The sequence below is a fragment of the Sciurus carolinensis genome, chromosome 6, assembly GCF_902686445.1.
Source record: "Sciurus carolinensis chromosome 6, mSciCar1.2, whole genome shotgun sequence".
NCBI lineage: Eukaryota > Metazoa > Chordata > Mammalia > Rodentia > Sciuridae > Sciurus > Sciurus carolinensis.
This window is the reverse complement of record NC_062218.1, coordinates 69,510,475-69,525,348: the sequence shown is the minus strand read 5'-3', so window position 1 is coordinate 69,525,348 and position 14,874 is coordinate 69,510,475. Positions and strand designations below refer to the sequence as shown.

At 33.6% G+C, this 14,874-nt stretch overlaps 1 protein-coding gene across 2 annotated transcripts in view; it reads left to right on the top strand.

Moving 5' to 3' along the window:
* The window catches only part of Edil3 (EGF like repeats and discoidin domains 3), a 412,828-nt gene that overhangs the window by 260,530 nt on the left and 137,424 nt on the right, over positions 1–14,874 (top strand). For both annotated transcript variants that reach the window (XM_047555553.1, XM_047555552.1), the window contains one exon: positions 10,865–11,046. In XM_047555553.1, the coding sequence (XP_047411509.1) occupies positions 10,865–11,046 (182 nt within the window). The remainder of the gene's footprint in view (positions 1–10,864; positions 11,047–14,874) is intronic.

Genomic DNA, 14,874 nt, shown 5'->3' with positions numbered 1-14,874 from the left:
TGTTCTGATTTTTAAAACAACAGCTGAGGTTGTGACTTAAAGAGCAGATGTAAAAATCATTTTCAAAATATTGAGTCCCCTGGGCTGTGGGTTTAGTTTAGTAGCTTAGCGGCAGAATGCTCACCTAACATGCATGAGCCCTAGGTTCAATAGTTTAATATCCAGTGATAGAGAGAGAGAGAGAGAGAGAGAGAATTTTAGTTCTCTCTCTGACTGTACAGGTTTTATGTGTTTATCTCCTAAATTAAGTAAATATATCCCTACCTTTTTAAGAGGGGATGTGTAATATACATGTCTCTACAGTTCAAATGAACCAATCATCTGTACATTTTTAGGCTCCATTTGGTTCTTCATCATTAGTTCCATGACTTTCCAACATGTTCTAATATTAAAGAAGACTCATTATGCTATACCTTGCCATCTGAAATGGCTTCCTGTTTCACCTCTTGGATTTCTTTTGACCTCTGGAATACAGAATTCAAACTACCCTTGACATGACATCCAGTGTGAAGAAAAGTATAGCAACATTGTATGGAAAAGATGGATAGATATAGCCAGTAATTGAATTTGAGACAATGATTTATCTCACAAATAATAATCAATGTCTGACATGCCAGTAATATTGCTTTATAACAAAACATCAAAGGAAATGCCTTGTATCACTTACCCTGTTATGTAGTTGCCGAAAAATCTTAAAAGATATAAATAACTTAAAAGCACAAAAATGAGTCTTCTGCATAGCACTGCTTGAATATTTACATTTGGTATTCAGTTCATGCTTCTTCAAGCAACTGAATCCCTCCTTTAGCATTTTACCTTGGCATTAAACCCCTTTTTAGCTCTTTCCTGTGCAGACATATGTTTTGTCAGAAAGCAAGAAGAGGTATACAGCTACTGGTTTTTCAATTGCAGGCTTTTGACTATACAGACAAATGTTTCATCAAACCATGTTGTTATCTTCATAGTTGGTAGAAGATGGATTGTGCAGTTTAAGTGGAATCCTGAATACAAGTTACTAAAATCCTACCTGGCTGCAAAAGTGCACTTAGCACTTGAAAACCCCATATGCTCTTCTGTTGTGAAAAAATGCATCTTAAGCAAACCAAACCACTCTCTTCTCTTGTCCTCCAGGGGCACTGTTCACTCTGATAGGATAATAATCTTTTAGATTGTGTTGATTTTTGTGAATTGTTTCAATAAAAATTTTGGCCTTTGAACACTAGAATGCATAGACCCTACTACTTAAATAACATTGTCATTATGCAGCAATATGCTTACAAGTCACTTGGGGGAAATACTAGTTGATAATTTCCTATTGTAATTTAGCTTATTCATAGATTTCACTTTTCCTGAATTCAAAGCAATTAATTTAAACTGATAATGTATCATAATTGAATTGAGATAACAAAGTGTGAAGAAAAGCATAACCACATTTTGTAGGAAAGTAGCTAGATCACTGATAATTGAATTAGTAACATTATAAATGCAGTTTTCATTCCAAACATGGTATTTCCTCTACCTCCAAGACTTGACTTCTTATATTTTCAACATACCAAAAAAGATGTTTTTTTATGTTAACATTCACCCAGTATGATAAATCCTTACAGTGATAATATTTGTTTTCAAAAGATTAATTCAGCTTCAAATAAGGAGGAGAACTAATTCCAAAAAGCTGTAATTTGTTTTAATCTACATTAACCCACAATATTGAAAACTGCTAGTTGGTAGAATGCTGCTCTAAGTGCTCTAGAAACAAATAATGCAAAAGGTATAACTTCAAGAAGTTTATTATCTAACAGAGAAAATATGCACAAGTAGTTGTTCCTCATTATTTAACCTAGACACCTTCTGAGACTTCCAATATGAAAAATTAATAGGATACAATTTCCAACAGAATGGCAGAAATGCTTTCATGGCCACACATCACAGAACCAAAGCCTTTATGTCTATAAAGAAAATTAGCATTTATCTAAATGGAGAAGCCCTTTTGATACAAAGAAATACTTTGTTTCTAAGGTGCATAGACATTTTATGTGCAATCCAAATAAGTTTAACTGATTTTTTGGAACAATATTGATGATTTTTCAATTGCTGGTTTCCTCTAGCAAGGTGTCTGTGGCTGTGTATTGAGTTTGTACCCTGGTACAGTGTGGAGGGAAACAAATACCTGTTATTTCCACTCCAGGTTTTTTGTAGGGAGATCACTCTCAGTACCATGACAAAAGACGGAAACTTAAGGGGTGCTCTGAGGGATGTGTAAATGATGGGAAAGGGAAGGCTGTGTGTGACTTCACCTTACATTTACACTCTATATCCCAGGACCTCCCTTGCCATCTCCCCTAGTCCAGTTAAACTGGAACATTCAGGTCCTTTCTCTGAGATCAACCTTTCTGAAACTTTTTAAAACTTCCTGTCATCTTTCCATCCCTGACCTTCTTCTGATACAACTTCCTCACACCAGAAAAATGATAGCCTTGAGAGAAATCAGATCAAATGCATGGCGATTTAGGTGGAAAAATTCTTCAGGGCTCCTTTTACAGGAACAGTGGAAGAGATGGTGACCTTGATCCCTCCCTCACCAATTTAAAGCCTGATCTGAAGACAATTTTCACATAAAACAAACGCTAGAAAAATGAAGCAAAAGCATGGTCCAAACAGCACAGAGGGAAGCTTACGTTTGAATCAGCATTAATTTCTGCAGTATTGGAGGTCATCCATTTGCCGGTCTTCATGTTCAGCACAATTATCATGCTATGCTAAGCAGAGGACTCACTCCCATAAGAAGATGGGATGCTCAGAGACAGGGAGGACTGGACATGTTTAAAGGAGATTTGTTTCTAACATGACTTTAATTCGAAATCCTTTCATTTTGAAGATGTCTGGATATTGAGATAGAGCAAATGAAAGCAGTACATTCCTGTTACAGATTCAGCCATGCATCTTTCTTATTTGAAAGGCTTAATCAGCACACTCAGGAGCAAGATGTGAGGCATCTTGTGACGCTGCTTACTTGTCAGCTGCAAGATCAATAAAATGCAGACACTATTCTTTGCCACACTCCAAAGAATGAGTTTGCAGAGTGGGAAAGATTTCACTCTGAAGCTAATTTATTCGCATGCAAAGTTGCTTTGAGGAGGGCACTTGGGGCTTGGCACCAGCTGGCCCAGCTGCTCCAGTCCACCCTCCCTGGTGACATTGTTCACTTTCTCAGTGTTAGTCTGAACAGCAGGGTCTCAGGTCAGAAGGCATTTCCAGTCCACTCAGACAATTCAGGTAATGCAGTTTTGTTAAGTGACTCCATAAATGATGCCTAAAAGCCCCTGCTAATCAATGTTAAATGGACTCATTAATTTAGGATTATTGCCATACCTGACAGAAACAAGCACAATACCAAAGATGCATAAACATGATCTCAGAGCCAGCAAATATAGAATCGTCACGTTCTGCCACTCTATTCCACTACTGCCTTCCACTGTCAAACTCAGCACTGATCAAATTATCACTGTGCCCACCACAGGAGTAAAAAAGAAGAATTTCAGAAATACCTGGCAGGTATGTGGCAGGTAGTTGAAAAATAGATTCACTCTGCTCTCAGTCCTATTGTTTTTCACTAGTAAACAAGTGATCTTCCCCTTTTGCTGCACAATTTCCATATAATGCCTTTGTGTCTATGTACTCTTTAGAGAATACAGATGAAAAATTATTTTTTTTAATTTTAAATGATTTACATACAATGTTGCAATGTCACCTGTAACCTGTACTGTTTGCTTACATTTGTATTTTTTAAAATTAATTTCCTCTACAGATACTTACTAAAAGCCTTCTAAAATTAAAGTTTGATGTAATCCCTGCCTGCAAAGGGGCTCCCATTTTACAGAGCAATAGATATTGTAGGTCAAGGACATACTGAGTGCAGTTGAGTGCAGAAGCAGTTTTCATTTTTCAATCCTGTCCCTGAAACCTGGTTGATTGAACCTCTCAGGCCAAGGGTAGTGGGTATCACAAACGTGGAACAAAGTTCAAACCAGCAATAAGAATGACTATTGACAGATTTTAAGGGAGAAATTAGGTTCACTGCTGTTGTTTTTTAAACACACCAATAAGCCAATCTTGATTAAAGGGAACATTCTCTGAGCAGTCCACAGTCTTTGAAGCTCAGATACTTCATTTCCTTCCTCCACCCTACAACAATCATTGCTATTCTTACCTCCTAGATATTTTTAACTCTTACTCTTCTTTTATACTCACATCATTTTTTACTTAGACAACTACTATTCTTATATCTTTTTGGTCATAGTTTGTTCCCTTTTAGATCTCCCCTTCATGGTACAGTGGAAATATCTATAATAAATGGTAATGTGGCCATAATTACAGTCTTTCAAAAACTCTGCATCAGTGACAGTGTTGAGTGCTATCAGCAAGCTCTTTGACAAAATCATCAAGAGTACCTCTACTTCTTCACCTCTACCTCTTCACCTCTACTTCTTCACCTCTACTTCTTCACCTCTACTTCTTCACCTCTACTTCTTCTATTTTCTGAGCTTCCCCTGTGGACCCATGCTGGTCTATAATACTGAACTGACTCTACCCGCATCATACCAGCTTATCTTCCCCTTGTACCTGTTCTCTGTTGCTTCACTCTGCTAGTTTCTGTTCTTTTTCAAAAATTCCTTCCCTGAACCTAAGCCTGGATTATCATTCCCACTTCCATTTCACATTGAACCCTGGGCATCCACCATCAGCCATACATATATATATATATATATATATATATATATATATACACACACACATATATGATATATATTTATAAATATATATACATATATATTTATACATAAATACATAATATATACATAAATACATAATATATATTTATACATAGATACATAATATATATACATAAATATATATACATGTATATTTATATATAGAGATATAGATATAGATATAGATATAGATATATAACATATATATGTTCTTTTTCTGTGTTTCTTCCCAATTGAGCTGAAGGCCCTTTGGGAAATTGGTACTATAAACTTAGCATAGTAGGCAGCTTTTGCTTCAGACTCAGAGATCAGATTTAATCTCACCTCTCAATAAGGTCATCTCTTCACTTGAAATTCACTTTTTTTTTCCCCTTCTTAGCACTTACCACTTAATGGTCTTTTCTTGTTTATTTAAGTGTTTTTAATTTGTCTCCCAACTAAAATATGAATTCCTTGAGAGCAAAGACACTTTTGCCTTGTTCATCCTGTGGTATCACCACTGCCTGGAAGTGCCCAATATATAGCAGACTTTCAATAAATAAGAGTTTTCAAAACTGAATTACATGAATGGAGACTGGATAAATGAATAGACTGATGGATAGTTGGGCACATAAAAAGAGTCCCAAAATATTACTCAACTTAAATGGGCTTTTACTTATCAGGTGAGCAATACATAGGCCAATAATGGTCTCAAGTGATTTTTTTTAACATCTTAGGGGGTGTAGAACACCATAGATCTTCCATATTTATTTCTGTGACTGTTTTAATATATCCCAATTTGTGAATGTTTTGTTATATCCTGAGTACCGCTTATGATATTCTTCATGTTCCCTTCATATTAACTCTCCTAATCTCTTTGAATAGTGGGAGATTTCCCCAACTACAATAACAGCAGACTTATATCAGAGTTGACCTTTGAAGAATCATGAACACTTTATCTAAATAGCAGACTTATCTTTTACATCATTAACTTCCTTCCTCACAAGTGTCTTCATTTATGAAACTGGGATGGAAGTATTTTTTTGGAACACTTTTTCATGGAAGTGTTATTTTGAAGATGTGTAAGAAACTCATGTGGATGCTGTTTTTCAAATTTCAGAATTCTCATCTGATATTAATTTTCATAAATTATTATTTCACATCCCTTCCTTTATTTATTGGTAGTAATGGTAAAATATAATTCCATGTTATTTCTTTTTAAGCATCATATTGTTGATTGCTTAAAGCCACTTACTTTTAGGTGTATAGTCATTTGCACTCTGAATTGCAACTCCTTCATTGGTTTATATAACTGTTAAGTTTAATAGGACACTGGGGAAGTGAATAGCTCAGGCATAAAGGAAATTGGATTTTGAACCTTTTATTATGATGACATCCATTTGATTGTGCTCCACATGATTAGTGAAGAAAAGCTGCTGTTGTGACAACTTTCCAGTGTAAAGTAAATATAATGCTTGAATTGCACAATTAGTTTACTGTTTACCAAAAAAAAAAAAAAAAGAAAAGAAAAGAAAAACCTAAATAACAAGACTCAGCACATATTTATTGAACTCTTTCTGTATACAAGATACTGTGTACATCTGAGGATTTAGAAGTAAAATAGACCAGTACTGCTCTGAAAGGGACCTCAGTTGGGGTCCTTTAATGTGACCTTACGGGACCATGTTCATTGTTTTTAAGCAGTTTATAGTTACAAAAGAAAAATAGTTTATCCCCCTCACAACTGGTGAATTAAGAGTTGTTATAACACAAATTTTTAAAAAGTAAAACATCAAGGATCATTAGCAATAAGGAAGTTGATACATCATAGACTCAGGCTTCGTTCAGGAATCCAGCTCCAGTTGTGTTTTCTGTGGTGGGCTTCTCTGACTGTATGTGGGTGGGAGAGTATGTATGTAGAGTTGTTAAAGCTTCTTTAAAGGAAAACAACTACAACATGGAATGTAGGACTGGGAAATCAGTGCTCCTAAATTTAACAAGAAGTGAGAAACCTCTTGTGACAGTACATGGTACACTGTTGAAGCCCTAGATCAATAAAACATGTCAGTGTGTATTTTTTAATTATGTTTTTTAAATGAACGAATGTGCATGACTAAGGTCATGATAAAGACTGGGAGTCTATGGCAGACAAATCATGCAAATGTATTATAGAAATCACTCCTTTGGTTTGGATTCTATGATAATGCAACAGTCCACAGCCAATATGTTTGCTGATGTGTTTGCTAATAAAATGTGGGTGATAGGTTAAGAGTATCAACAAAGTAGATTTATTGAATAATGTGATTTGAGATCTACTTTTTCTTTTCAAATGACTACAAATTCAGCGAGGATGTCCAGTTCAGCAGGAGGTCTTCAAATGCACACTGCCTGATGGCACAGAGTTTTTAGTAAGGCTATCAAGCAGTGTAATTGATCAAGCCTGACTCTGCAGCCCTGCCAGTCTATTTAGTGGCCTACAATAAATGGTCCACAATAAACGACCTCCTTGCCTGGTACATTTTTCTATCCAAACATTGCACAAAGTAAGAACAAGGATCCTTGAGATTCCTTTAATGGCAATATTCTTAAAAGGTCAGTCTCCTACAGTTTTAAAAATCAGACCAAGTGTCATCATGAAAGTTTCTTAAGGCTTTTATGAAGTCTGTAAAAATCTTGAAGTTTAAAAATGGGAAGCAGAACAAGAACCTGAAGAATCAATATTTGAGATTTTAATGTTAAGTATTGTGGAATGAGAAAATCAGAGTATTATCTGCAGCTAATACTACAATTCTGAAAATGAATGACTTCTTAATGACTTAAAAATGAGAAAAGTACTTTATAAAGTGTTAAACAATTCTAAGTACATGCTTCAAAAGACCTTATTGTCTAGATATTGCATATAAATTATTAATTGCAAAGATACAATATTTACTATATTAATCATCTTTAATAATACAGACTGAATAAGATGATTACTTATCCACATGCATTCATCCTCTTCTTAAAAAAACTAAAAAAAAAAAACAAACAAACAAACAAACAAAAAAAAACATTTAAAGGTGTTAAAGCCTCTAGAGAAATGTTAATGTTAAGGAAGTCTGGTCCTAAGCCAACGTGATGGAGATTTGGGCCTACTTTCTCTTCTATTTGGTGAAGGGTCTCAGGTCTAATTCCTAGATCCTTGACATTTTGAGTTGAGTTTTGTAGAGGATGAGAGATAGAGGTTTAATTTCATTTTACTGCATATGGATTTCCAGTTTTGCCAGCACCATTTGTTGAAGAGGCTATCTTTTCTTCATTGTAAGTTTTTGGCACCTTTGTCTAGTATGAGATAACTGTACTTATGTGGGTATGTCTCCATGTCCTCTATCCTGTACCACTGATCTACCTGTCTATTTTGGTGCCAATACTATGCTGTTTTTGTTACTATTGCTCTATAGTAGGTAGAGTTTAAGATCTGGTATTGTGATACCTCCTGCATCCCTCTTCCTGCCCAGGATTGCTTGGGCTATTGTGGGTCTTTTGTTCTTCCAGATGAATTTCATGACCCCCATAGTGCAAGAAATAAAAGCAAGAATCAATAAATGGGTAGATTCAAACTAAAAAGTTTTTTTCTCAGCACAGGAAACAATCAATAATGTGAAAACAGAGCCTAGAGTGGGAGAAGATCTTTTCCACACATATTTCAGACAGAGCACTCATTTCCAAAGTTTATAAAGAACAAAAAAACTTTACACCCAAAATACAAAGAACCCAATCAATAAATGGCCTAAGGAAATGGGCAGACACTGCACAGAAGAAGATATACAGGTGACCAACAAATATATGAAAAAGTGCTCATCATCCCTAGTAATTAGATAAATGCAAATTAAAACCACCCTAAGATTTCCTCTAACTCCAATTAGAATGGCTATTATCAAAACCACAAACAATAATAAGTGTTGGCATGGATGTGGGGAAAAAGGCACACTCATATGTTGCTGGTAGAGTTACAAATTGGTGCAGCCACTCTGGAAAGCAGTATGGAGATTCCTCAGAAAACTTGGAATGGACCCACCATTTGACCCAGGTATCCCACTCCTCAGTTTATTCTCAAAGGGCTTACAATCAGCATACTACAGTGATGCAGCCACATCAATGTTCATAGCAACTGAATTCACAATTGCTATATTGTGGAACCAATCCAGATGCCCTTCAATTCACCAATGGATAAAGAGACTGTGGTATATATACACAATGGAATATTACTCAGCCATAAAGAAGAATAAAAGTATGGCATTTGCTGGTAAATGGATGAAGTTGGAAAATATCATGCTAAGTGAAATAGGCCAAGCCCAGAAAACAGAAGTCCGAATGTTTTCTCTGATTAGTGCATGACAATATATAACGAGACAGGTAATGGGGGAAAGAGAAGAATGAAGGAACTTTGGAAGGTGTAGAGAAAAATTGGGTGGAAGGGGGTGGAGGACAGAAAGATAGTAGAATGAAACAGACAGTATTACCTTATGTATATGTATGATTACATGAATGGTGTGAATCTACAATGTGTACAACCATAGAAATGAGAAGTTGTAACCCATTTGTGTACAATGAATCAAAATAAAAATAAAAAAAGATTTTAACAATAAAAGGATGTTAATGTGTTTAAAGCTGCTTACCATTAAACATGGATTATAAAAGGTAGCCTATGGCAATGAAAATATGGTTATCAATGAGAAATATCTTCCTACTTCAAAAAATATTATTTTCCAACATTGGAATTCTTCCTTTTGTAGTTTCAAAATCAATCTAATCACAAACATTTGATTATTGATTATTGTTGGACTTTAGTAATTAATGTGTGCTGGTAGCAATCATCCATCAAGTTGACACATATATGATGACACTTAATGATAACAATGTACTCTTTACATATTTTCAGGAATTCTAATAACATTGTAGTAGATTTTATATAATAAGAGTCTCGTATTTATTATCCTAATCTAAATTGGCAAAAATTTGAATATAAGATATAAAATGTTAGTAAAATTAAGAAAATTAGGTATTTGTTTTAGTTATATTATAATCTTAGTTATACTGAAATTTGAAAACTAAATTTAAAATAAGGAAAATTATCTGAAATGATTAAGGAACTCAAACATTTATGATATACATAATACATATATATGATTTTTAGATGGATTTACTTTCATTTACAATTTTAGGAATTAAACATCTGATATTTGCAAACATATTATTTGTGTCTATTATTATTTAATCATAGTATTTTCAAGTTTTATTAGGAAATTTTCATAAGATTCCAAGTCACAAATTTTTAGAAAAAGTTTTATAATTCAAGATATAAATGCAGAATCCTTCACATAGAGTTGTGAATTTTGAACTAAATATATTGGAAAGATAAATATTTTAGCATCATTTACTGGCTAGTACACATGCTGTCATGTATAATGTCACAGAATCGTCTTCTCTCATTATAAAATAATTTTCTATGTACTTCTATAATTTATTATATATCATAGGTAACATAAATGTTTTAAAACATTGATCAATTCACACAACGCCCTTTTTGTGACAGCATAACTTAGAATGGTTATAAAATTTTAAGTCAAAAAGCTTATAGTAGTGAAAATGCTATTAATACTAAAATTATTTTGACCAAAACTCAGATGTGTGGTAATCAGGAAATATTAGGTCCACAGATATTTGCTAAGGGTTTGTGATTGATGAGGCACGCTAATGTTTGAAAATATAAAATATGAGATGGGGCTTTTTAAACTTTTTATAATCGATAAGAGATAGGTCTTTTGAGAACATTATGCTTTTGTTGACGTGATCAACTATCAAACAAGATAACAGTATGTAAAGCAGAATAGAAATACAGAAGGAAAGTGCCTATTTAGTATCCATTCCCAAAACAAAGGGAAAAAAAGAACATCATGAGGTGCAAGAATTATTTCCTTATTGTAGTGATCAATAATAGACCTGTAGACTGGGATTTAAATGTCATGGCCATACAAACTGAAATCACTTTTCAAATGTTTCCTATCAGATCATAACCATGTTTTACATATGTATTATTTCTAATATGTTTGCATTTTTTTCTGATTTGTTCCCAGAATGCTCAGGTCCATTGGGAATTGAAGGTGGAATCATATCAAATCAGCAAATCACAGCTTCATCCACCCACAGAGCTCTTTTTGGACTCCAGAAGTGGTATCCCTATTATGCACGTTTAAATAAGAAGGGCCTTATAAATGCCTGGACAGCTGCAGAAAATGACAGATGGCCGTGGATTCAGGTAATAATGGAAAGGAAGGCAGTGGCTGGCTAAATGACCAGAGTTACTTAAGAGAGCAAAGAAGGGGGAATTCACAGTGACTCTCTTCCTCAGAGTCAGAGGAAAGGGTGATGCAGTTAGGTGCACAAATTTATTACAGACTAAAAATGAAGGAAATGTACACGTTCCTCTTGAAAGTGTGTGCATGGGTTTCATATTGCTAGAAATCTTGGGTTATAAGTGCACTATCTTAAGATATATTTAAGACAGATGCTTTCTCATTCATAGTGTGTTAACATTTAGCAGCAACTTAAACTACAAGAAAATAAAAAATGTCTTTTCCTTCTCTTTTTCTAAGAAGTGTCTCCACGAGTAAAAATATAAAATATATAGGCTATCATAATATCTCAGTGCCCTCTTGGATAACTATCTAACGAATCGTTGATATGTGCCAAAGGGAAGAAAATCCAGTATACTATGGGGTCAGAGGAAGAAGTAATTAATTATCTTTAGAAAGTTGCATGGGGGAGATAGCTTTTGAGGTAGTCCTGGGAAGCATTTTCAATAGAAGTTAGATGCCCAGGGAAGAGTATCATCAAAGGCCTACATGAGAGTCTGGGGAGCAGCATGTAGAAATTCATGACAACTAAGGGTTGCTGGAGGGATTTGTTCAAATTTAGTGTGAATTGGATGTATCACAGGATCATACTAAAAGGTTTTGGCTTTGTTTCACTGGACTGGGGAGCTACTACAGAATTTTGATTAGTTTAGGTGTCTGATCTGTTCTCTCTGTTTACTACATATTTTGAGTCAGAGAAACATGGAAGTCCCTGATGCAACATTATTAAGTGCAACACATGAAGCCTGCTTTACAGGCATTTAATAGAAAGGAAAATTGATTTCTGGCCAAGTATTAAGACCTCCAGTCTTTAGGAACTGGGCCAAAATCTCCTTTAGACACTTCCTTTGTTGAAGTATCTTAGGAAAGCTTTTATTTCATGTGTGTGTGTGTGTGTGTGTGTGTGTGTACATATATATATATATATGTATATATATATATATATATAATTATTTTATCTAAACAGCTGTATATGGTTACCTAAAGTTCTTTTATGAATTTTTGTTTGCATGCATTTCAGAAATAGCTTCTTACGTTGCACCTGACTTTTCCAATCTATATCCATGTAAGCAAAGACAATACCAGATATGGAAAATGGCACATCTATAGTTTTTTATGTTTTTTTTTCCATTTGTTAGTTAATTAATTAATTTATTTATGGTGCTGGGAATTGACCTTACTCATGCTCAGGCCTTGCTTAGGCTAAGCAAGCACTCTACCACTAAGCTAAATCACCAATCATATGCAGTTTTGATTATAGACTAATGAAAGTCCAATTAAGCTTTAAAAGAGATACAGAATAATCATTTCAGAGACACTTTCAGTCAATATAGTTGACTGTTCTAAACTGCATTTGAAGAATCAGTTATGATAGAATTTTTAAAATTATTTACATTTTATGTCCTTATTTTGCACTTTATTTTGCCTGCTTATTGTTCAGTGAACACAATATATCTTTCTGACTTTCAAGGTATGAAATTGTCATCTTTGTCCCAATGACAATAAGTAGAATTAATTTCAAGATAATAAGAAAATGATCACCTCAGAGAGACATTTATTCTAAATGTAGTTTAATTTTATTTAATCTAACATTGTAAACAGAATAAAAACTTTTACTTTCAAGGTCTGTGGGATGATGATGATGATAACAATGCTGATGATTTTGCTTTTTCTCTGAAGCCGATAATGAACTTTTAGAGGAAAAAGTAAAATAAACTTGTTAGAGGAAGAAATCACACATATGGTGGGGTAAATAACTAAAAATTTATCACTGCTACTCAATGAATATTTAGTGATATGTTCGAGGTGTACAGCTTTTATTGTATTCTTTAATAATTTTCATTGTCCAAGTTATTTTCCTAAAAAGAAAAACTTTATCAATTTTTAAAGGAAAATCACATTTAAGAGACTCAGCATTCTGATCATTACCAAATTTTCAGTGTTGGAGCATTCATTATTAATTTCTCTTGTTGCTTAATTCTTTTGTCTCTATTCAGTCCTTCAAATGAAACATTTGAGAACTTTATAATAAACTAACTTGTAATGAACATAGTATTCCCCTAATCTTTCAGGTGTATGACACTCATTAACTAATCAGTATTCAGTTTAATTTTCTTCCTTGTGTTGATAAAATGAAAATTGAAATTATCACTTTCAATATTTACATGATCAACATATGATTATTGTTAGTACTACAATGCTCATAGTTGGTTTTGGATGTAAAGGGTTGGTCTAAATAGAAAATGCAGTCATACAAAACTTTTTTTCTTTTTAAAAGTTTTTCCAAACTTTATTTTCTCTCTTAGATTTATTTTCAACTATTAATAAGCATCACATTAAACATTAGTTCATTAACTTTCTAGACTATAAATTCCTATTTCTGACCCATGCATTAGAAATATCAATCTTACACAATTATTGAATATATCTTGGATTATCTTTTATGGAAAATAAAAAGTTTATTTAAAACTTTTGGATGCTTTACCAAGTATAGTTAGCCAAGATGAATATTATCTATTTTTTATACCTGAGGTTTTTCTTTTATAGCAATATGTAGCAAATTTTTATTTTTATTTCTTTTTAATGTCTAAGGTGATTTTGGTCACATATGCATTGAATATCTAGCCTTCCATTTCTTCATGCATTCACAAAATTTTACTCAATAAATGTTTATCCTTTTCTCTATCCTCTACTAGTCACTAGGAAAAACAAATAGTGCTTTCAAGATACTCTGAATGTAGGAAACAGAAAAGTGAACAGGGCAAAAATAACTATAAAGAATGTTTGACTTTGTCTTACATGGTCTGCTAAGTATTCCATTTGAATCATAATATTTTTAGTGGAAATTTTATTAAATCCAAAGTTAGAGTAACCTAATAGTTATAGAATACAAAGAGTGAAATTCCCATTACAATATTACATAGCTATACTCTTGCATGTTGATATATTTGATTGGTATAATATTGGTATAATATAATAACACAAACCAAATTTTAATTTGAAATGTAATTTACTCTTAGTTGTGTGAGTAGTATTTTATCGCTGGAAAAATAAGGTTTGTATGCTCTCTTTTAAATAATTCTTTTTTTTTTTTCACAAAATGTGGCTATAATCTTAATATGTACCTTTTCTATAAACCACAGAGTTTGTGAGGGAAAGAGATAGCTATGTCTTAAAATTTAATGTGCACAGAAATCATAGGTCACTTGGTAAAAATAGAAATTTCTGGATTGCTCCCCAGACCTCCTCCAGGTCATCCTCAGACTACACTGTAAAACCCTGTCTCATAGGATTTTTTTAGAGTAAAAAGTTAACAAAGTAAAAAGCACTCTGCTTGGTGATCCAGGCACTTTGTTGTCGGAACCACAAATATCAATAACTGCATAGGGTGGGAGAAAGGAAAGAGAAATGAAGTAAAATACGAAAGGAGAGTGGAAAATAGGCCACTCAGTGAAGTCTCTAAACCAGGAAGAGGTAGCCCCAAGCTATGTATCTTTATCAGAAGTGCATTTAGGTTTGGCAGCATTTCACAAGTAAGTCTTATGGTTAGTTATGAGTCAATTAATGTTCCCAAATGACTCTTGGATTCTTCTTTGCTACAAAAGTTAAAGTAGTCAAAAGCAAAATCATCTTTCTGCATTCTTATCAAAATAATAGTTAATAATTTGTTATTTTTTTAACAAACAATAATTTTTTAAAGTGTTCAGAGTGGGATTGAGAATGCTACTAAA